Source organism: Patagioenas fasciata, chromosome 5 (genome assembly GCF_037038585.1).
Source record: "Patagioenas fasciata isolate bPatFas1 chromosome 5, bPatFas1.hap1, whole genome shotgun sequence".
Lineage (NCBI taxonomy): Eukaryota > Metazoa > Chordata > Aves > Columbiformes > Columbidae > Patagioenas > Patagioenas fasciata.
Window position 1 is genome coordinate 18,417,841 of NC_092524.1, and position 23,021 is coordinate 18,440,861.

At 36.6% G+C, this 23,021-nt stretch overlaps 1 protein-coding gene across 6 annotated transcripts in view; it reads left to right on the forward strand.

The window, feature by feature from the left end:
- CHID1 (chitinase domain containing 1) overlaps positions 1-23,021 on the forward strand; it is a 132,634-nt gene that overhangs the window by 29,342 nt on the left and 80,271 nt on the right. For 4 of the 6 annotated variants that reach the window (XR_010651445.2, XM_065839647.2, XM_065839651.2 and 1 more), the window contains exons 9-10: positions 13,292-13,393; positions 15,719-15,874. The exons of 1 other annotated variant lie outside the window; for it this stretch is intronic. Coding sequence is in view for 4 of the 5 variants with exons in the window: in XM_065839647.2 (XP_065695719.1) it covers positions 13,292-13,393; positions 15,719-15,874 (258 nt within the window). In the remaining variant the exon portion in view is untranslated. The remainder of the gene's footprint in view (positions 1-13,291; positions 13,394-15,718; positions 15,875-23,021) is intronic. One more of the 6 variants, XM_071809019.1, reaches the window with a different exon arrangement.

A 23,021-nucleotide genomic window follows, 5' to 3' on the forward strand; every position in this document is an offset into this window, starting at 1 on the left:
CATCAGCAGGGGTTTATGAGAGACAAATCCTGTTTGACCAACCTGATCTCCTTCTGTGACAAGGTGACCTGCTTAGTGCATAAGGGAAGGGATGTTGATGTTACAATCATAGAATCGTTTTGGCTGGAGTGGTTGAGGGATCTGGGGCTGTTTAGCCTGGAGAAAAGGAGGCTGAGGGGAGACCTTATTGCTGTCTACAACTACCTGAAAGGAGGTTGTAGCATGGAGGGTGTTGGTCTGTTCTCCCAAGTAGCAAGTGATAGGATGAGAGGAAATGGCCTCAAGTTGTTCCAAGTGAGGTTTAAGTTGGATATTAAGAAAAATCATTCATGGAAAGGGTTGTGAAGCACTGGAACAGGCTGCCCAGAGAAGTGGTTGAGTTACCATCCCTGGAGGTTCTTAGCGACATGGTTTAGTGCTAGAGTTAGGACTCCATGGTTGGACACTATGATCTTGAGGGTCTCTTCCAACAAAGATGGTTCTATGAAAGTAGTATTTAAATTAAAACCAAGCATGTTTGTCTCTGATGAAAGGGGAACTGAACTTCACAGATTCACATCTGCAGAAGGACTGAGAAGCATTAGTGGAAATATGAAGTATGGTTCCTCATCTGCAAAACAAAAGATCTCTGTAGGAATTTGATGTAAATACCAGCTTAAAATAGTCCACTCTGCAGATGTGTGACTGTCAGACTGGGATGACCTCCCAGGTGGGACCCGTCAGCAAACCTTGTATGGAATAACTAAATTAAAGTCTGTTAGTGTTTTAGTATGGGTCATGTTTTCTAGACCTTGGATCATCCTTCTCTGGATTCTTTATAAATCTACATCTTCCTTAATTTATGGTTCCCTGAACCATCTATTTTAAGCCGTGGTCTGTAGATTTTCCAGGAAGAAATTTGTGTCCACATGGTATAGAACAGATTGTATAGAATGACCCATATAAACTGTGTGGCACATGCCTAGCAAGTCTAGTATATTCTGGACACATTAGGCCTGTTGTATATGCAGTATAAAAATTGATCTTCGCTGGTCCTCTGCAGAGGCTGCTGGACCTTTGTGGTAGGGCAGTGTATCTCATATGAAAGTGAGCGAAAGCATATTCCTAAAAGTGTAGCTCTGGTGGCTTATTTTTAAGTGTGTGGAAGATACCAGACTGGTAAGTAAACATTTAACAGGAGGTGATCACATCTTGAATATATTCCAGAAACATTATATTTACCTGGGATTAATGTCATGATATTAGGCAAAGATGGATATAAAATACAATTCTAAGGAGGGGAAGTAAAACATGGAAATTCACGGGAACTTTCTGGAGAGACCTGTGTTGGAAGAGGATCAGATAATTTCAAAATGTGAGGCAATGGTTCTGCGAGATGTAGAGAAAGGGACACTTTGTTTGGAGATGCTTGGCGGGGAGCTTTCAGGGTGTCGAAAGATAATTATTCTGCTTTCAGCACTAGGCAGGTCTCATGAAAACTGAGTCTGGGGTACTATATTTATAGGATGATGTGGAAAAATGAGAGCATTAAGAGGAAAGCAAGAAAAATGGCTAGAAGGGTTGATAATGTCTCCTTTGAGGAAAGTTTGAAAAACTGTGTTTAGTATATTAAAAAGAGGAAAAAAGTGTCAGGAGACATAATAAGTCTTCAAATGTGTCAAGAGGGGCTGTATAAGTGACGGTGATACATTGCTCTTTACATCAGCTTGGAAGAAACAGATAAAAATACTCTTAGTTCATGGTGAAGAATTCTTAAATCGAATGCTAGAAAAAGAATGCCAGATGGCAAAACACTGTAGAAACACCAAGCAAAATTTTGCAGTCTTCATGTACATTTTTGACTTGATGATGCACATCTAGGTAGCAGGTGATGCAGAGCTGTATGAGGAGAAGAAGGAAAGCAGCGCCTTTGTCCGTTCGTTTGGTGGCATAATGAATGCTTCATAAATGTCTGTTCAGCAGAAGAGTGCAAGGAAGCGGAACTAAGCCAGTGGGCGAAAGAAGACAAAGTATGCTTTGATGTGAAACTTCCTTCCTCGGTCCCAGGAACAAAGCAAACATTCACAAATATACCTTCACCCCGTTTCTTGCGAAGAGCCGTGGGCAGTTCCTTGTGCAGGGGTTATACTTAAGACTCAAGAGAGCCTTATTCTTTTTTTAATAGATACTTTTGAAGACTTTGTTTGTTAGGTCTTCCTACTAAAATTTTAGGTAAGGTAGAAACCAAGGTAAGTTTTTCTTCTAGTTGTGTTTGAAAAGGAGTGGGTGGGGCAGACACAGCAAAAGAATGGAGAGTGCTGAAGATACCTATTCAGGTTTTGAAATTGCTTTCTCAAATTGAGACTTTCTATGCTTGCTTTCAGCCTCAGTGAATTAAAATGACAGGTAAACATTTCCAAAATAATGTCTAAAACACCAAAGAGGCCCATACTATTAAATTTATAACTTTATGTGGATTTTCATGAGTTGTCTAAAATTGACAAAACATGTCTATGGCAAAACATTTTCTGTCAAATACTGTGCTGACTGTTTTCTACTTGCTCTGAAAAGTTTGCAACACATCTGTATGTGAAGCACAGCACCTCAAAGTGTGTTTCTTCTTCCCATCCATTCTGAGCTAAGTGCAGTTATATCCAAACCATTATTTTTAACTGCTGCTTCTTACTGTGGCTGATCTCTTGTTTGATCAGAAAAACAAACCCAAACAAACAAAAAACCCAAACAAACAAAAAACCAAACAAACAAAAAACCAAACCAAACCGAAAAAACACAAACCAAAAAAAACCCCAAACAGTTGCAAATAATAGCACTTTTTGCATTTCAGACAGTCTGAAGTCTTAAGACTTGGGTTATGCTGAGATTTGACACTTGTCAAAAAGCAGTGAGAAGTTGCTGGCAGAAGATACTGTTGTTTTACGTATGCATTATGAGACAAGGAACTTCAAGAAAAACTGGAAATATCTTAAGAGACATTACTATATCACTGTTTTTAGAGTAGGGAGATTATGAAACCTTGACAGTGTTTTACTGTGATTCAGTAATTTTCCTCTTTTCAGCCTCAAAGTGCTTTTGATTTAAGCCATTAAAGAGAATGCATTTTATGCTCAAATGTTGTTTAGTACTATTTTGAAAATCTTCATGATAGCAGTCATTGTTTTAGGAGCTGGATCTGTTGATATTCCTGAACAAGGTCAGGAGGTATGTTTTATACTTGTTTTGCTTTAGTTTTATAGTAGTAGGGGCAGAGGGTAGTCAATACTGATTCTAAATATGTGTATGTTTGTAACGAAAAGGTGTCTGTCTTGTATGGTAGCTTTGAAACGGCATTTGTCATTCATTGAACAGTAAGGTCTGCTATGGTGAGATGTAAATATATGGAATTAACCTAGCTTCTTCTAGGAGATTCCTGGGGAAAACAAGAGGCGGTTAGCACAGGTTCATATTTAGTGTATCCCATTTAGGCAGAATTATTAGTAATCTGGACAAATATTTAGTCTTCTCTAAAAGAAAAATAGCTGAAATCCTCCAGCACTGTATGTGGGCTTGTAAAGGTTGGAGTATGCTCATTATTTCTATGGGAAAAAATAAATGGCATTTCCAGGAACACAAGATATTTTTTTTAAAAAACAGTTCTTCTGATGGAGTAAAAAGTGAAGAGAAAATTTTCTGGACAAATTGAGAAACTTTTTCTAGTGTCTTTGCTGTTTATGATGAGATATTTATGTAATGGGGTTTTGTTCTTTTAGACCACTAGTTGACTGTTCAGAATAGGTGGATGTTTCCTTGTGTTTTTCATTTCTTGTAAGAATCAGCTGTCTCTTAAACCTTACTATAAGTTTTATGGATCAAGATCCACCTTCATATTGGGGGGAATCCTAGATTTGTTCTGTATGCTGTCAGCAAGTTATGTACAGTGGATTTGGGGAATGGACACCCCCCAGCATTTTGAAGTGATTTATCTTTTTAAAAATGTACTTGTTAAAAAAGTTCAAGTTGTTACTACCTTTGTTATTCTAAAGTTAGGATAATCTCTTTAAGTTAAATACAAGAAAAAAACGGTAAACAGTATGCGTTTACTCTCTAAAAGAAAGCCAGACAACTGAATTAATGAAAATCTCTTTGTTAAGCAGCTGGAACCAGAGATGGCTGAAAAGCAGGCCAGTCAAAGTCAAAACACTCTGCAAAACAGAAGTTTTGATATTCAGGTTCTTCAGCTGACCCCACTGTAATGCTGTTTTAATACCTGTTTCTTCTTTAGAGAGTTTGAAAAATACTCCTTTGCTGTGTGGCAGTCTTGCTCACAGCTTGTTACTTGCCTGTGAAACATATGCAGGTGAATCTGTAGTTGAGCATGTCTTTTGTTTTTCAGTTTTTTAGATTCTAGGCTTTGAAAAGAGCATATTGAAGCTACTGCAGTCTTGGCAAATAATCCATATCAAATTTGTCTGTCTTTATTGGCTTCTTGAGATGCACAGCAGTGGTTCAGCAGCTTTCACTTGAAAGCCACAGGAACCCAAACCACTTTTCTCTCTTCAAATATTTGAACATAATGTATGCTGCTCATTCAAAATACAGCAAGCATTCCTAACTTTGGATGTTCATATTTGCCTATATAAGAGTAAAAATAAATAAATAAATAAATAAAATAACCTACAGCCTCTCTCCCTGTTAGTTCAAGCTTCTCTAGGTACGCACTGTCAGTATTTTCTACCTCTGAACTCCCAGTTCTCCAAAATTAAGATTTTAGCTACTCGGTTTATTCTTTTTTTCTTGCTGCAAAAACATTGCAAATGTGAAAGACTTCAGTTCTTTCTTTCCAGAGCTGCTGTGGAATTAAAATTACCGTAATCTATGCAGCCTTCATTACTGCTGTCCAGTAGTGGATATCAGCTTTGTTTTTCTACCCTGCTGCTTGGGAAAGATTGACAGCAGGGCAGACAACTTGTCCCTCCTTCTCCTTTGTGTTTTCATGTTCTTTTTCTCCTTTTCTATAAATATACATATATATTTAGCTGAAAAGTATGAAGAATACTTGATGGGAAATTGCTTGTTGACCTCACAGTTTCCCAGCTCAATGGATGCCACGATTGACTAGTGTTTTGCATATGTGATAAAGGAAACAGGTATTTTAGTCTCTTAGAAGTTGACTATGAATGTATACTTGTAACTATTAAGGTGATCTGTGTTTTTCACCAGGAGTCTATCATCTTGAGAAGTTATTGCAGATTCAATTGCCTTGCCATAACTTTGTGTATGCAGATTGATATATTTGTGGGTTCACTATTCCAGTACCTATGCACTGTTTTCCTTAGAAGCAATTCAAGCAAGCAGTAATTCTCATGCATAATACACAAGTAAACAACAGGGTAATTTTTATGATGATGTAAACAAATTGTATTAAATTATAAACAGTTTCTGATATGTTTCTGTTTTGTAGTGAAGTGGGAACCCTCACTTACTTTTAACGTTATTCTCAGGCAGGGCTATGCAATCCAGAAGGTAAAGCTTTGAAATTTTGGTAAGTAAATAATGCCAGAGATCAAAACAATAGGAGGCCTGTTGTTTGTTACAGGTGGAGTTTTAAATTATCAGATAACAGATCAAATAACAGCATATTAGAAAAACAACTTTGTGTTTATTAAGTAGGATTCAATTTTACCAATGCCTACACTTAATGTTATAAAAGGTTAAAATGTTGGTAAGAAAGCTGACTATAATAATCTTATTTTGTTGGAATCAATATTATCGCTGCACTTTTTTGTTCTTTCTAAACTTTTGATTATCTTTCTTTTCCTTTCATTTTGACAAATGAAGTCACATAGAAGCAAGCAATTCTAAAGATGATCAGTCTGTATTCATTATAGAGTTATCTAGTCTACACACCAAGTACGGTATCCCATGCTTGCCGTTGCTAATAAAGGAATTTGATGCTGGAAGACGATCTCTTTGGGCAAGCAATATACAGAAGAAGGGACTTGGGAAGGAAAATCTGGAAACTATAACTATGCAGAGTTTCCTGTTTGTTGTGCCTAGTTGATAATAACACACTGCCTTTCATTTTTCAGGTAGCTGTCAATCTTCATGTGAGTATCCTAAAAAAAGGCACTGTCAGGAATATGGAGAGTACAGTTACATATCAAGAGATTTTGAAATTGGGCTCTGTGTGTAAAATTTAGCGCTCAAGAAGGTGTAGAAATTAACTCTTAAGTGGGCTGCCTAGGCTAGCAGACTGGCATAATTGTTTTTATTGTGTATTAGATAACTGTAAAAAATGTGAGTGGCTTGAATCACAAAGATACGGCTTGAGATGGGAGTTTGTATTGAGGAGAGCAGAAAACTGGGTAGGAATTGACTGCTGTCTACTTCTGAGTAACAATTACTGGAGAAAGTTTAATAACCTCTCCAAACGATAGTAATATTATTGAATCATACTCAGGGTCATGCTGTTGGGCTCATGGATTTTGTTTCTTCCCTGTATAAAGGTTTAAAGCATAGGTCTGTCAGTGATATTTCTTTTTAGCTGAATTCTGTTAGCTACAGTCAGTATGGATGCTTGTTAACGACTCTAAACTACATCTGTTCCCCTTGCCAATGACTTCCCTGTTTTTGCTACTGTTTTTGGGGCTGCCAGTTCAGTAATGCATGTCTCTGACTGCAGCCCTGATAGGTTCAATGAATTTTGCGTAGATTCAGAGACGACTTGGGAGGAACAAATCTATTCTTAGAAGTGGCTTTTCAAAGCCTATGCCTGACTATATAAAACTAATGCACCCAAGGTCTGACTGCACTGATGTGTGCTGAAACAGGTGTACACATTAGTTTTTGAACTTCCACTAGGGAGAATCATTAAAATAATCTGTAGGTCAACTAGTGGCAGCCAAAGAGAAGAAAGAGTTAAAGGTGTTCCTCGCCATGTCTGGCATTTGTAGCTCTACCGATTCTGAGGCAGCTGCTATAGAGCAATTACTACATAAGTTTCAGGATGAAGTTGGAAAACTTTACAAAAAAAAAAAAAACCAAACCAAAAAGAGCATGTTAATCTTTGCAAGGAGTAATTAAACCTACATTTGGTGTGTTAGAGTTTTTAAATTAGGCTCATACGCTCCAGAGTACAAGTTTGTTTTGCATGATGTTCTGCTATTGGAGCATGACTTGCCTAGGCATGAAGCCCTGGCATGAAGGGTACTAGAATAATTTGGAAATTAGGAGAACCAAATGGTGACACAGTGGATGTTCTTTTATGCATGGTCTTGCTTGCATGACTCCTCTGAAGAGGCTGAAACAACCCAACAGAAACAGCATTAGAGGAGAGCAGTTAACCTCTCCAAAAATGGAAATGGTATATGGAATGACAAAAGACATTTTTTCTTCTTTGGTATTTTCAGATTGTCTCTTTTTGCCAAACAGATGAATTTCTGATGCTGGTGTAAGAGTTTCATGTGCAAATTCGTAAGTTACTTGAAAAATACAATGTAAGTTATGCAGACTGGCCTGTCAGTATGCCTCAGCTCTGAAGATGCAGTTTTCAGGCTTATTTGTCCCTCATTGTCTATTGGGATTTCATACTTTCTTTTCAGGACATATAATTGTTGGCATAATTCTCCTTCTTGACTTCTGTTACTGGTTTGAACCAGATGGGCCACAGGCAATTAGTTTGGCTTCATGAAAACAGTGTAGGCTACTCCATGACAGGAACAGATCCCGTGTTTCTCTCTGTTTGAAGAGGAAGTACTGCAAAGACAACAGCTGGGATGGGATATGCATATTAAGGAAGAGTGCCAGCCCTCGATGCTCTGCAAAAATTTCATTTGGTACATAGGCACAGTTTTGTTTCCTGATGAAAATACAGCAAGTTTTTACTCGTCAATCTGTTACCGTTTACAGTCCCTTAGTGTAGTAATGCTAATAAAATCAGACATGTTTGTGTTTTTAGGGTGCACTTGGTAGAAATTTTTTTTTTATTTTAAATTGTGATCTTTTCTGTGGACAACTGACAGATAGCCCTCATGCTCTTTGAAGGCACCTGAATTTTACAATCCTTATAATGAAATCAGTGCAGCAGCCAGAGACAGTGTGTGAGTAGGTTTGCAGGATTTTTTTTCTGAATTTAAGCTACTGATCTGAGTAGTAGACAGTAGTATTGGAAGGTGCATTATTCTAAGGCAAAATAAACTATAACTTGGTGACTTTTGATAGAAATTTATCTGACAAGCTCTTAAAATCTACCAATGAATGAGTGTTGCTACTTCCAGAGTATCTGCACCATTAGAAGTTTCTCCCTAATGCCTAGTCCAGGCTTGCTAAAGTAATTATCTTGGGATATTCAGACTGTTCTAACTCATTAGAAATTAACTGCTAAATTGTTATATTTCCATTAAAATCCCCCTTTTATTTTCGTTTGCTCATTCTTTCAGAATTTTTAACTCTTGGGATGATGTATGAAATTGAGAGAGTGTTCTAAGAGTAGAACCAGATGAAAAGCCACAACTGGAATAATGTATGTGAGCAGTGGTGATTGCACTGGTTTTATGGAGTTACCTTTCAGTTTAATTTTTATTTCTGTTTTACAAGGAATGGGACTTCCGTACAGATTGTAAAAATAAATAGATATATGTAATACTAATTTGGAATTTGTTATTTGTTTCTCCTGCAACAAACTCACCTCAGCACTATGGTTCAATGGACTAACACTTTTGATTTTGCAGTGTACAGTCCCTGATTTGTCGTATTGATCTGGATTTGTAGGCTACAAAATCAGATACTGTGGTGAAGCTCCAGTTTAACAGAGATTTGGATTATATCATTGTATGCAGTTCTTTAGCTCTTGCAACGTTCTGTCCTTAGAAAGGAAATAGAGAAAAAGAATGCTGTGTTACAAATGCTTGTAAATGTGTTTGAGTAACAAGCATGTGCATTTTACAAAATGCTTAATGAGTCGCATCCATCTCTGTAAAAGCCTTAATACATTGTCTGTGAGGATATGCTCACTGAGGAAAAGAGGAGATCATGCTGTTCTTTTTAAAATCTCGTATTAACTGCATGGAATTCAGCCCCCACTACGTATTAAAGATGTTTTCATCTGTCTGAGAATCTCTGTTTATTGGTTATTCAGTATGGTCATGTTCTTTTTTGACAGCAAGAATTAAATCTATCACTGTTTTTCATATCTTTGAATAGCAGTATTGTGTCAAGGTCCAGTTGTTGACTTGCCTGCTTTATCCAATACTACTGCAGACAGACCTTAATCCTATTTTTAGCATGATTTCTGAGGAAACAAGGTGTCTGTAAGCTTTATCTCTTCTGTTCTTCATCTCTCAATGAAAGCTTTTTAGTATTTGACCAGTTTCAAACAAAATTGACATAGATATAGAGTTTTACTGGTCAGGTGTCTACCACTTCATGAAAATAGGCAGCTGGATGGATGAAGGTGACCCACCTTTTTTCCCAAGACCTGGCAGTGAGAGGGTGTTGTAAATGGAATATCTATAAGACACCAGAGAATCGAGTTGCAAAACACCCACAGAAACCAGGATCTACTTAGAGCTGTTTTCTAAATACTGATAGTGGAGAATTACTTCAGTAGCTGTCATCCTTAAAGAGTTTTGGAAAACCTAAAAAGACATAAGGTAGTTACAATACTACCAAGAGGATTTTTCCTGAAAAGAAAATGGTATCAGATTTAACTTGTTTATGCATTTGACTGCTTCATTATCAGTGTCTGTAATTGTGGATGCATAGAGTAGAGATTTCAGCTCTTTTTCATATTTGCTGTGGAACAGACTGGGTACAGGAAGAAACAATGAATTTTTATTCAGTGATTGTGCATTAACTGAATTCATTGGTCTGTGTTCATAAAAATGCAGTAGCATTATACTTCAGTGCAGCTAATTGCAAGGAGCTATGAAAACCAATAATAAATGATGGTGAAGAAAGATGGGAGAAGGGAAGATCTGCAAACAGTTGCTTTACAGAGAAAACATAATTATGCACAACGAGAAAATTAAGTCATTACTGAGAAGATGACTTCTGCAATAGATATGTACAGGAGACAGGAAATCAGTCAGCTTTTCATTATGAAGGACTATTCAAAGATGTGAGGATACAGAAAACTTCTCTTTTGTAAGGGAGGGAGAAGGGGACGTAACCGAATAAGAATGCAGTTCGAACTTGCAGGGAATAGTAGTCAGTTACAAGACCTTTTTTTATTTCTTATCTTATTTCATTTTGAGAGTAATCATAGTGACACAAGAAATAATTGAGAATATAGATTCATTTGAAAGTAAATGAAAGTGGCTTGCATGCATGAAGTATTTTTTCTAGTGTTTCAATACGAAAGACTACAAAGTCAAAACCTTATAGAAATACTTATCAGTAAAGCACTAATGGGAATTTTGATACATATAACCATATGCTATTTGGAAGATTCAGGTAACAGACATTCTAGGCTATGAAACAAACTCCGCTGCACTTATTTTAGACGTGAAAGAATACAATGGTAAAAAGGGACTGTGAAATTCTAAGCTGTGTATACGGAAATACCAGGGAAAACAAGGGATTTCTTCTAAGTCTTTGATGTTGTCCCCATAATAGTTTATATATACGTATATATAGATAGTAGTGTGCCATTGGAAAATACTGACAGATTGTTGGGAATATGTGCAAATAAGACTTATGCTCTCAGAGTAATAGTTGTTCTTCTCTTGCTGTGTTGTCTAGCAGAAATTTGGGTCAGGAACCTGCAAGTGAAAATGATGAATCTCTCAACAAAGTGAAGTCAAAAGTTAAGAAGTCAAGTCAAAAGTGACATAGCTAAGAATGGGAAGAAATTAATACTGGGCTATGTAAACAAGGTTTCAGCAGGAAAGTCAGTATTTTATCCAAGAAAATGCATCTCTTAAAAGTGTGTGGTGGAAGCTTTACCACCTCTCAAGGTGATGAGCTGGTCTAAAGCAAAAGTTTTGATGTGTCTCATGGGCAGCTGTTCTCTGTACAAGAAAAGCAGTGTGTCACCTCTTAGAAATATTTGTCTTAAATATTGTGCTCAACAAGTAGAGTATTTTTTCTGTCAATAAATCAATGATTCTCTATAAAGGGGCAATAAAAATAGAACAGAATATTTTCCATTGAAAGGGACCTACAACAATCATCTAGGCCAACTGCCTGATCAATTCACAGCTGACCAAAAGTAAAAGCGTACTATTAAGGGCATTTTCCAAATGCCTCTTAAACACAGACTTGGGTCATTGACCAACTCTCTAGGAAGCCTGTTCCAGTGTTTTCAATACAGATTCACAATACCAAACTTCCAGAGAGTGGTCCAGAGACACACCACTACCTGTGTGGTAGTGTCAAGTGTAAACACAGTTTTGAACCATTCCCATGCATTCTGTCACTGGATCCCAGGGAGAAGAGATCAGCACCTCCCTTTCCACATGCCCTCCTCAGGAAGCTGTAGAGAGCAATGAGGTCCCTCCTCAGCCTCCTTTTGTTCAAAATAGACAAATCTGAAGTCCTTAACCACTCTTCATAGGACATTCCTTCCAGCCCTTTCATCACCAGTTTGTTGTCCTCTGGACACATTCAAGGACCTTCACATACTTTCTTCAATTGTGGGGCCCAGAACTGCACTGTACTCAAGATGAGGCCACACCAAGGGTAAACACACGGGATAATCACCTCTTATGCCTGGCTGGTTACACTGTGTTTGATGCACCCAGGATGCGCTTTACTTTCTTGTTTGCCGGGTCACACACTGCTGACTCAATATATTGAGTCTGTTGTCAGCCAGCACAAGCACCTGGGATAATGTCCAATACACATCATGACCAACATTATATTGAGACCTCAGCTGAAATTAAGGATTTGTTGTATATACAGTATCGGAGGTGTTTTTACTGCATTTAAAGTGCCATGAATTTCACCTCTGTGGTGAATTTCTCCCCATGGAGCAACTTTTACAGTCCATATAGATGCAGATTTTGCCAAGATTAGATGGACATTTCCAAACCTGAATAGTTGGGGGGGTTTGCTAGTATTTAATAAGTTTCAGACTTAACTATGTTGAACAAGGAAATAAGAATCACTTATGAGCACTAGTGCATTTGAGCAGAATGTTGAGGAAACTGAATGACATTTGCTCCCTTTCCCCTTCCCCTCCCCTCCCCTTCCCTTCCTTCTCGCTCTCCTCTCAATGACCCCTGCTCTCCCAGGCTATTTAGGACAATATGCTGCTTACCTACCTGTCTGTCTCATCTTAGTGTGCTTCAGAGCCCTCTGGCTGAGAACATGGTTCTCCTGGCAGCACCTTCTCCTTCTTAGTTCAGTCCCATCTTTGCAGGGTTATTAGGGCTGCCTTATGTTCCCTGCTGTGCTATGTGTACTGGTACTTTTAAGTTAAGATTCAGTGTTTTCAGGCAACTTGTGTGCATTATTCCTGACTTGAATGGCTGAAGGAAGTTAGTTTCCATGAGTCCAAAACCATCAAAAATACACCTCCTCACCCACAAAGCTCAGGAAGATATTAACCCAGTGATAGAAATTGTAAATGATGAATAAACAAAAAAAAAGTAGAAAGTAAGAATTATGTTCCATATTTCCTACAAAGATACACAGAAGGTGTAACTAGACTTTTGTCTAGAGAAAGTCATAGAATGGATTTCTTCTTCCCCTCTAAAGGAAGAAAGAAATGGGCTTGATTTTGTCTAAAAAAAAGAGGTTTGTGTAGTCTTTTGCTAAAATAAGGCAGTTGTATTTGCCTTCTGCTTTTTAGGGCTCTCTTGAAAGGGAATGGAAAGAAACCAAAGTGTTTTTCACAGATGAGATTAAATTTCTCAAGTACAGTACAAACTGAAGTTATAGTTCTTTTTGAGATTAATAGAAAAAATACTTTTGGTTTATGTTTTTGTATTAACAGCTACACCCATCCATTTATTTAAGTATGGCTCAGATAACTTAGTTTTATAAGTATCAAAACCAGGACAAACAATTAAGCATTTTGTAAAAGCTTTGAATTCACTTGATTGCTACATAAGGCGATTTGATTAGTCTACAGCCTGTTTACTCACTACTGTAGCCATGCTGGAAATGCTTATTTGGTAAGTATGCTGTGGATATTCTTCAAATATTTTTTTTTCTTACACATTTATTATAAGAATGGTACTGAAGTGTCTTTTTTTTGTCACCTCAGAATGAAAGATTTTTCTTACCTGATCAAATGGTATGAAACCTGAAGGAGAGAATGAGACAGGTTATTGTAGTAATGTATCTCTTCCCATTGTTTTTGTTTTAAAAGGACTAACCAGCCAGGAATGTTCACAAAGAAAGAATTTTATCAGTTGGCCTCTGCAATAGACAGCTTCAGTCTCATGACTTACGATTATTCGACACCACAACGGTAAGACTCTATCTAAAATTCAAAAAAAATTGCTGATGGAACTGGTTCCCAGTTAAGTCACTATTAAATCTACAGTATGAGCTCATTTTTTTAGTAAAGTGTATAGTGTGTGTTAACTGTATCAGATACTGAAATTCTGGATTAGTATTTAGGATAGGTGATTTTTGAACAAACCGATAACTCAGAACATTTTTAACAGCAATATATATTTGGCACCCTAGTATTGTGAAAGGCTTTTCACTCAAGCTAAAAAATTATCCTTTTAGTAGTTCCATAACACTTTATCTTTTCTAGGCCAGGTTCTTTTGGTTTTAGTTATTTAGCACAATTCTGTACATGAATAATCTACTACATGTCATTGTTGAAAAAATAGCTTTAGAGCACAATTGACAACTCATTTGTTTCATCCTGAGGCAACAGACTGCCTTTTGGCGGCACTGGTAATGTGGACACGCTTTAATATGTTTTTCAGTTCTTCCACTGCTCCCTCCCTTGTACTGATAGAGCTGCTCATGAAGGCAGCTAATCTGACTGAAAACTAACACAAAAACCTACACATGAATATTCATTTTCAGGAACTTAACATTTTTAGCTGTGTGATTGTGGAACAGCAGTGTAGTTGAGAGGTCCTTAAACTCTACAGAGGCTCTTTATGTTACTGTTCTGCAAAAGCATGTTCATTTCACCTCTCAAGTACGGGTAAGGATATGCTTTTGGAATTCCTGGGAGATTCTGTATATCTTGCTTCAACATGGCTGTCCAGAGTTCATATTTGTGGTAAATCAGCAGATTTAGAAATACCATCCTCTTGTGTTTATAACCTCACTAAAACCTTTATCACCTGTAGTATATTAGCATTCTGATAATGTTTAACAGGTTTAACAGAAAGGAGCTTTTATCTCTTCTGAAAAGAATTTATATACCTCCTTCCTGTCTCTCCCCAGACCTCCCTCTACATCTTCAAGCCTTGCAGCCTAGGGGAGAACATAGACAGTAATGTTTACTGAAGTTATAACAGGGTTTTTTTTGTTACTCTTTTGCTGGAATAATGTACCATAGATGTATCCACTTTAGCTTTCCTCTAGGTAAATCAGACATCTATGAGGGTGAGGTGCCAAGGGCTTTTGTACAGATTATACAAACCCATCTGGAACCCTGAATGCATTTTTAAAGACTGTGCTATAGGCTGCATCTTTACAATGTGGCGAAGCTGCACCGTGCTTCGTGCCATGTTAAAATCACAGGTTCTGTTATGGTGGAGTCACATCTTTATGCTTTCATTGGCACTTTCACTTAGACCTCACTTGGAGAGCTGCCAATCTTTTTTACTTGAAAGGAGGAAGGAAGCATTCTTGAATTCACACCTATAGTATTTGGAAGAAACTTAGTTTTTGAGATGTAGTGCTTTTAATCTGAGAAAATATTTAGTAAAAATAGTTCAATTCTCTTTTGCTTGAATTTGCTTTGAGTATGTGAAATACAAAATAATAAATATGTGTTTTCACAATTGTTTTGCTTTTAAATATGAACACAATTTCCAGCAACATTCCTATACTGTGCTAGCACATTGATTTTTAATGGTACAGATATCCCAAAGGCTTTGAGGCAAATAATTAGAAGGAAGTAGAATATGTTGATATTTGTAAGACTAAAATATGCTTTTCCTTTTATCATGTTAGTGAGTGTTTGTGGTAAGGCCTGCTCTCCTCTCTGATGAGATGTGAATAGAATGAGCATGATATTCTGATACTAAACATATGACAATTTAATTACACTGTATATTAAGGCTCTACCCTTCTTCCTAACGTAGCTTTTTGTTAGATAATTGCCTGTTGAGGGTTTTATCCATAAGTAAGGGTTAAACAAACATAAACCTGTCTTGATTAGTGGTAACTGATTTTACATTTTTTCCGTAAGTAAATGGTGGATTTTGACCCATTATGTTGTGCTAAAACATTGAGGATGGTATTGGAAAACAACTGAGTTTGTACAGAGTTTTGATTTATCCTGTGGACATTATGCCAGATCCAGTGGCAGCGAAAATGTGCTAGCTGGAAACATTCTCTTAGCCACTGTAAGAAGTTTTGTATCTCTTCACCTTAGAAATTAATCACAAAGTCAAGAGTGGGGCAAGCAAGTTTTGTGCATCAGTACTTCAAGCCACTGAAGAAAGGTGCGTTTAAACTTAATAGGATTGTAGGTTAACGTTCACTGATTTTTGTGTAGCATATTTTGCTCTTGTCAATTACACTAATCAAAAAGAGAAAGCTAAGAATGAATATGTACCATTTCTGACAACCTTTTTCATAATTACTAACTTGACAGACCTGGTCCAAATTCCCCTCTTCCCTGGGTACGAGCCTGTGTTCAAGTACTGGATCCTGATTCAAAATGGAGAAATAAAATACTTCTAGGTCTGAATTTCTATGGCATGGACTATTCTGCTTTGGGAGCCTCTGGGGAGCCAATCCTTGGTAGCAGGTAAGACTTCTCTGGATAGTAAGTACTTATGTATGATATGTTCTCACAGAAATGCAGACAGATGGCACAGTTATCCTGTCAGAACTCCTATGGAAAAGTGATTTGTATAGTTTTCCCTCTTTCTTCTATGCATGTTTGTACCTGCAGTTTGCCATCTTTGTGTTAAACTGGCCTGCAGTATTCTCTTATGCTCTGTATCATTTTGGAGGTTCATGTAGTTGACCTAAAGATTGTTTCTCTCAGCTCCTGAAGTTGTTACCTGTTACTTTGAAATTTGATATTGGTTTCAAACAGCAATGTGCCACCAGTTTTCTTTTGGGTAGAAAAAAACTGCAATAATCTTACCTGGAGACAAAAATCTTTAACAAGATAAAGGGAAGTATTCCAAAGCCAGCCTGAAATTTTGTATTGATTCTTAGAGGAAAACGGTTGTTTTAGTTTTGTGTAATAACCTATACTAACGTTGAGCTTTGTAGAAATACAGTCAGGGTACAGTAACATCAAGCCAGAAGAAAAAGCAGGAAAAACAGGGTGAATCTGTGAGGACAATCAGATTTGTTCAGAAATTGGTTATTAATTTACAAAATAGAACAAAGCCAAGTAGAAACAAATCTGAAGCACGAGAGGTGACTGTACTCACTTCACAGGTTACTAAGTTCATTACACCAGGATGTTTCAATGTGGTAACAGATTGCTTGTTGGGCATTGAAATACTATCTGAGCTGGATTGTATAAGGTAAGGACCTGAATTTTTTATGTCCATGCCTTCAATTACACAAACACTTCGTCATCATTTGCACTTGCCTCTGCTATCTTCTTGCTTCACCTCGGCTGTTTGAAGGGGTATGATACTCTAGACAGAGTTTTCTCCCAGTGCTGAATTATGTCTGAATCTGGCTGAATAACAGAAAATTACTACAGGGTGGGCAGAATAAAACCATTGTCTACAGTGAAAGATATATGATGAGTATATCAGAGTGGCTTCTGTGAAGTTAGTTGTAGTGGATAGGCAGGAAAAATACTCAACAGCCAAAACATTGTTGATTTACAGACCTGTTTTTACAAGCTCAGTACAATTAGTGGAGCTTCACTGTAATAGTTACAGTACCTTTTGCAGGTAGGAGTGTAACACTATCTAGCAGAATAAAAGGATCTCACTTTTTTCCTGAACTGCAATGTTTGGAATGAAGTTTCCACTTGAAAACATACTTCAGGATGACATCTGCCTTTACTTTTTAGAGATTCTTCTGACCTGTATTATAGTGTAAGTTCATGTTGCTTTTTAATTAATGGCAAAAAAAGAGTAATGTACAATTAATCCAACTTTTACCAAAAGAGGCTATGTTTACCTGTATGTAGGGCACTGGCACACAGTATGGGACAATGTGTTTTATACAGAGAATGGTCCTGTTAAAATATTCTTCATTGACAGACCATGATGTTGTAGTTTTGTGGATATCTACCAACCCGCAGCAAGGTTCTGGACAGAGTCTTTAAGAGACTTTGAGTTTAAACATAAAACACATTAGTTTTCCGTTTGCTACATTACCTACTAAATGTTGTCAATGGTTATTTTTCCAGAAATATATATTTTTGAGCATGAACAGTTATGTATTAGTATTTGCTGTATATGTCATGTATAGTATTTTAATAGTGAAATAGGTTGAAGGTAAACCAGCTTCCACATTAGGCCGAGCTTCTGACATGAGGAAAACAGAGAAAAGGTTATTGGTGTAAAATAAACTTTCTGCCACTTATTTGGTAATAGGCTGTTTGTAAAAAAGCCCTAGTTTCTAGCATCTATGAGTCTTTGAAAACTATAGCTATCACATCCAATTGAATCCCAGAATATGTACAGCTTGTTCAGAGATGCTCTTTTTCCCTTCCTCCCTCCCTCCCTCCTTCCCTCCCTCCCTCCCTCCCATTTCATTACTAATATTCTGGCTACATGAGACTTTTTCATTCTCTCACAAGAAACATGGCTGAGGCCGATCCTATTCCTTCTCATTTTTGTATTTGCTTCATGCTACATAAAAAGGCTGCTCAGAAGCTGTGTCCAGTGTAGAAGTGGATGGCTTGAATATTTTTTTTTTCACATTGGCTCCTTAGTGAATTTGAGCTTCTGATTTCTTGATGACTGTAGTCCAGTGTTAATAATGATCTGTAAAAAGTGATGAAGGATTGAGTCATGGCTCCTTTAAGGCACCCTCCATATGTTGTAGTGATAGTGAAGTTAAACTAAAGTACTGGTATTAAAATGAATTTTAAATCTAATCAGTTAAGTGCAGTATGGTGGGTATCAGCTTTTTTTGTTGTAGGTTTCTCTTGAGGTTTTTGCACCTGAAATTGATTTCATGTGCAGGTCTCCCAACATGCCAGTGCTCCTTGGCACACTGTGAAGTGCACACTGTCTTGTTGAACCATATTTATTGGAAGAATCTGATCATATCTAATAAGACAGCTGGAGAATTTTAAGCTTCAGTGGCAAAATATATATTCTCAAGTTTTTTGATGTAAAGGTAGCATGCATTTAAATTGAGTATTAATATAGCACATATATGGGATTACATGCAGAGTGCAGAAACCTTTGCTGATCTAATATTTGAGGTTTTCTTTAGGATAAAAATTATGTGATGCAAAGAAGCTCTGAACATAGGTAGTTTTCATTTACTGAATGTTTTTTTAGTCCAGAAGTTAATAAAATAACTTCCAATAGAATTCCTATTTGCACAAAATACTATGTTGCAGTGGGTTTTTTTATTGCAGAATGTAATCTAAAGGTAGAAGTGTACTTGGTTACCATTTTGCTGAAAAAATATACAACCTTTCCATGTAATATCCTTTTTCCTTTGTAGGCACCATAAAAAGTAATATGTATGTGTGTGTGTGCTTGTGTACACGTATATATCTGGATTAAATGAAATGAAAACAGTTTTTCTTTTACAGCACAATGTAGTTTGTGCTTGAGTGATGTTACAATAGGAGTTGTTTTCTGCCCTCTGACTGTGAAAAATCAGGTATCTGAACTGCTAAAATGCAGTCATTAAAACTTACCATTTATTAAAATCCTGTCAGAACATAACCATCTAGTGTTTCTGACTTAATCTTCTAATGATCAGTTTGTTACAGTGTGTCCTTTATTGATACCACAACCTGACAGCATTTCTTCTTCACCTCAAAAGTGTGTGTCGTGGGTAAATAATTATTCAGTATACCCTGAAGCTTAAGAAATTGTTTAGCCTTTTTGCAGAATTTTTACCTTAGAGTCCTTTTTGAGGCCTTTAGCAGGTCAGCAAGCCCCTCTATCACACAAGCTTCTTACTTCCAATGTACTTTTCTTCACCTTTAGCGATCTACTCTTAAGAATCTGTCTTAATCATTGGGACCTTATATTTCAGTTGCGGTAATACCCATTGTTTTCTTTTGCCTTCTCATGGGAGGTTAGACAGCAGTGAAGTGATGTTTTTTGTTTCATGCCATCTAATAACTGTAGTCTTTATGACCTGGGCCAAAAAGGAACCTGAGAAACTTCATTGCTGACTGTGAATTAAAAACAATGTAATTCAAAGGCTATTTTATGCTAATGGTGCCACTTAGGTTTAATCAGCCTTCTTTACTGAGCACATCCCTGTTAAGTTTAATATGTTAAAGACATTCTGTCCTTTTTTTTTTTTTTTTTTTGTGTGTGTGTGTAGTGTTGATAGAGGGAAGATACATCTCTGATATTCCACCTGGCTGTATATAACTTTGGAATATAATCTGCATCCAAGCTGCTTTTGTTCCAAATATAGCTGTTGAAAATAGATATGTGAATAACTCCATTGCTGTGAGACAATGCTGTATGTGCTTACCTTTTATTTAAAGGAATCCAAGTAGGGATTTTTATGCTAATTTTTTGAATTAAGAAGGCTGATATAATAAATTGCTAGTTGAAAAAAAGGGAGAAACTAATTTGAAAATGCATTGTACAGCTCAGAGATAGAAAATAAGATTACTTGCAAGCTATCTGAGGATGCAGAGTTCTACTGAGAATTTTATTGGCTGCCTGCCATTCTGTAAATAGCAGATAATAAGAAGTGGTGCTTAGAAACAATTAGAGGTGAGCATTTTCGCTGAGTTATCAGGGCAGTGCCTTTATTAGCAGCAATTTAAGAAGATTTGGGTCAACCATGACTCATTATTTTGTCTTACAGATGGTAACAAAAAACTTGTGCAAGGGAAGCTTTTACTCTTCAAGCTTTTACAATGTTTCTCTTCATGCTGTAATTCAGAATTTGCATTACTTCTCTGCATAGCAGGATTCTGTCTCCTGATTAAGTCCATTTTGCTTGTACTTTATGTAACACTAATATTTCAAATAAACCAATGGACCAATTAGCTCTGTAGGACTGAACATCCTCTTGGTCTGTTGTTCACCTCTCTGCTTCATTGGAGAAAGTGTTAAGCTCCTTCTTAAATTGTACAGCTAGATCAGATGGTAAAATCATGGCAGTGATAGGAGGAAGTTACAATTGGGCCTGCAATTGGAAAAAAAAGTCATTTCTGTATTACAAATATCTAAATAATTCAGGAGTGTTTCAAGAGGTTTCTTCTATTAAAATCCCTCTGGGTTATTCTATTATGTGTGGCTTCCATGATATATTTGTGTCTCCTTCCCTTTAGGAATGGAGGTGAATGTGAGCTGTTAACTGAAGGTGACAGACTAGTTAATTCTTATAAAGTAGATAGAACACCTTATGAAATAAAATTTTTATCATATTTCAGCGTGCCCAAGTTGTAAATACAATATTAAATATAGAAGCTGTTATAACTGGGTTTTATTTTTGAAATAACTGAAAGGTGGTTTGTGGTTATTAGGCACATGATTGGTTCTGAAATTCATTTGTACAATGGCATACTGGCTGTGTGTGAGTGTGTATATCTCAGGGCATCTGTTTTAAAAAAATTAGTCATTGTGATGCACATTTTAAATGGTGGGCATATCCTTGCACTGCTTTGAATCAGTTTTAATGGATTTAGATATAGTAACATTTCACTGGATTCTATATTTTAGAGTAATGAGGCACTAGACAGTTTGAGTAAACTCAATATACAAGTGGAATATATTTTAGTATTGACAGTGTGAGGGAAGTTATGATTCCTATTGGGAATAATCATCTATAGAATTGGTCCTAGATTTTAGCATTTGTGAGTTATGAGCATGTGGAGAGAAATCAATGAGACACATATCCTTACAGAGACCTCTGTGTACCAAACCTGAGAAACTAGTATGATTATTGCAGACTGGCACTGCTGAACCCTCATTAACCAGTGAACACATGATGAAAACATCATGGGGAGCATAGTGTCTCTTGCAGTTAACACTGAAATTTTGAGTTATAAATATGGTATTGGTGTGTCATATCACCTTGATTGCTACTTACAAATTAAAGATCTAGTTTCTTCTGTATTGAGATTACACCTTTTTTTTTTTTTTTTAACATTATGTCTTAACTGAGTCCAAGCATTCTGAAGTGTGTAGTTCACCCTGGTTTTGTTTCTGTATTTGAGTTTGCATATTGAACAATTCATGAACAATTCTCTTTTTGCTGATGTGTGTATCCTTGGGAAAATGAATTAGAAGACAGCGAAATAGGTTGAGTAGATAAAGAGGAATGGTAAATTGTTTGTCATTTGTAATTGCTCTTATGTTTGACCCCAGAAACCAATACTATTAGCATCTGAATGTGTAAAGTGGATATCATGTTGTGAAGTTTTAAATCTCGTGTCAGTGTCTCTGTAAAGCTTACCTGAAGATGCCAATTATAAGGATCTTAGAATTGTGAGTTGGTAAGCGCAGCAGACACAGTGCTTCCATTTAAATGCATGGCCAAGTATAGCAGTACATGTGTGATAATTATTCTGACTTAGAAACAATTATACTCAAGGATATTTTAGCTGTTCTCTTTTTTCTTCAATGCAAATCTAATCAGGAAAGAAAAATTATCAGTCTGGTGATGGAAACTGTCAGCCAAAACCAGTTTTGTCTTAAGAACATAAATTAAAATTTAACTCAGGAAAAACTAAGGTACTTGATGAGTGTAAAGTAAGTTTAGTCTCTCCTCAGATAAAAAAAAGCCGCATACCACTGATGGTAGTATGTCAAGCTCACAGAGAGCCCCACCAGTAAATTTCAATCAGATCTGAAAACCCTTTCAAAAATGAAGAGTTTTCTTCCTGCTCCTTACCCCTAGAGTTTTATTTGAGAAAGTTCATAAAGGGAATATTAAACATAAGATATACCTGGACCCCCCATAGTTGACTGGCATCATTTATTTAGCAACTGTATTAAAAATAAGTGAAAACCTGTGGGTTTTTAAAGCAGAAATCTATTAATAATATTGAATTGTGAGCTTGCCTGAAGTAAAACACTGATATTAATAATTTGCAAATAAACCGTTTGCCGTTAGTCTTTTGTGAAATGGTGACTATCAAGCTGCATAGTAAAGGAGTGATGGCATGCATTACTATGTACAGTAAGATCTTCCAGGACAAGTTATATTTTGTTAAAATCTGGTTTATGGTACTGTGAGAAAGAGATGTATAAATGGGAGTGTATTAGGAACATAAACTTAAAATCTTTAAGTGCATTAGTAGATAGATTTCAACAGCAGGGAGTCTGTGGCAAGAGGTGAAACAATTTTTTCTGAAGGACTACTCAGTAATCTTGTATGTGAATAAGAAAAGAAGTGATCTTTTAGCCAAAGTAAGGAAAAGTAAATGTATTCAAAAATAACAGCATTAATAGTTTTGGAGCATGGAAAAAAAGTGTTTTGTAGAGTTGACATGGAGCCATTTGTTTCAAAAGACAGTAAAATGCATATATTGACGTGCTGTTCAGAATTGCATTCCAAATTATTTCTTTTCCATTCACTTTCTCCAAGTTGACTGCAGTTAGTTACTAGGATTCCTGTTTTGGCAACGGACATAATTTAAGATCACCCTCTCTGCTCTGGCACATGTTAACAAATTCTCATTTGAAATAGGAGTGTTTCTGATCTCAAGGATCATGATCTTTCATTCTTTGTAGAAAACCCACTGGAGCAATGTCATGTAATTCTGATACCTATAGAGGGTTTAAAATTTTAAGAATGTGGTATTTCCAATT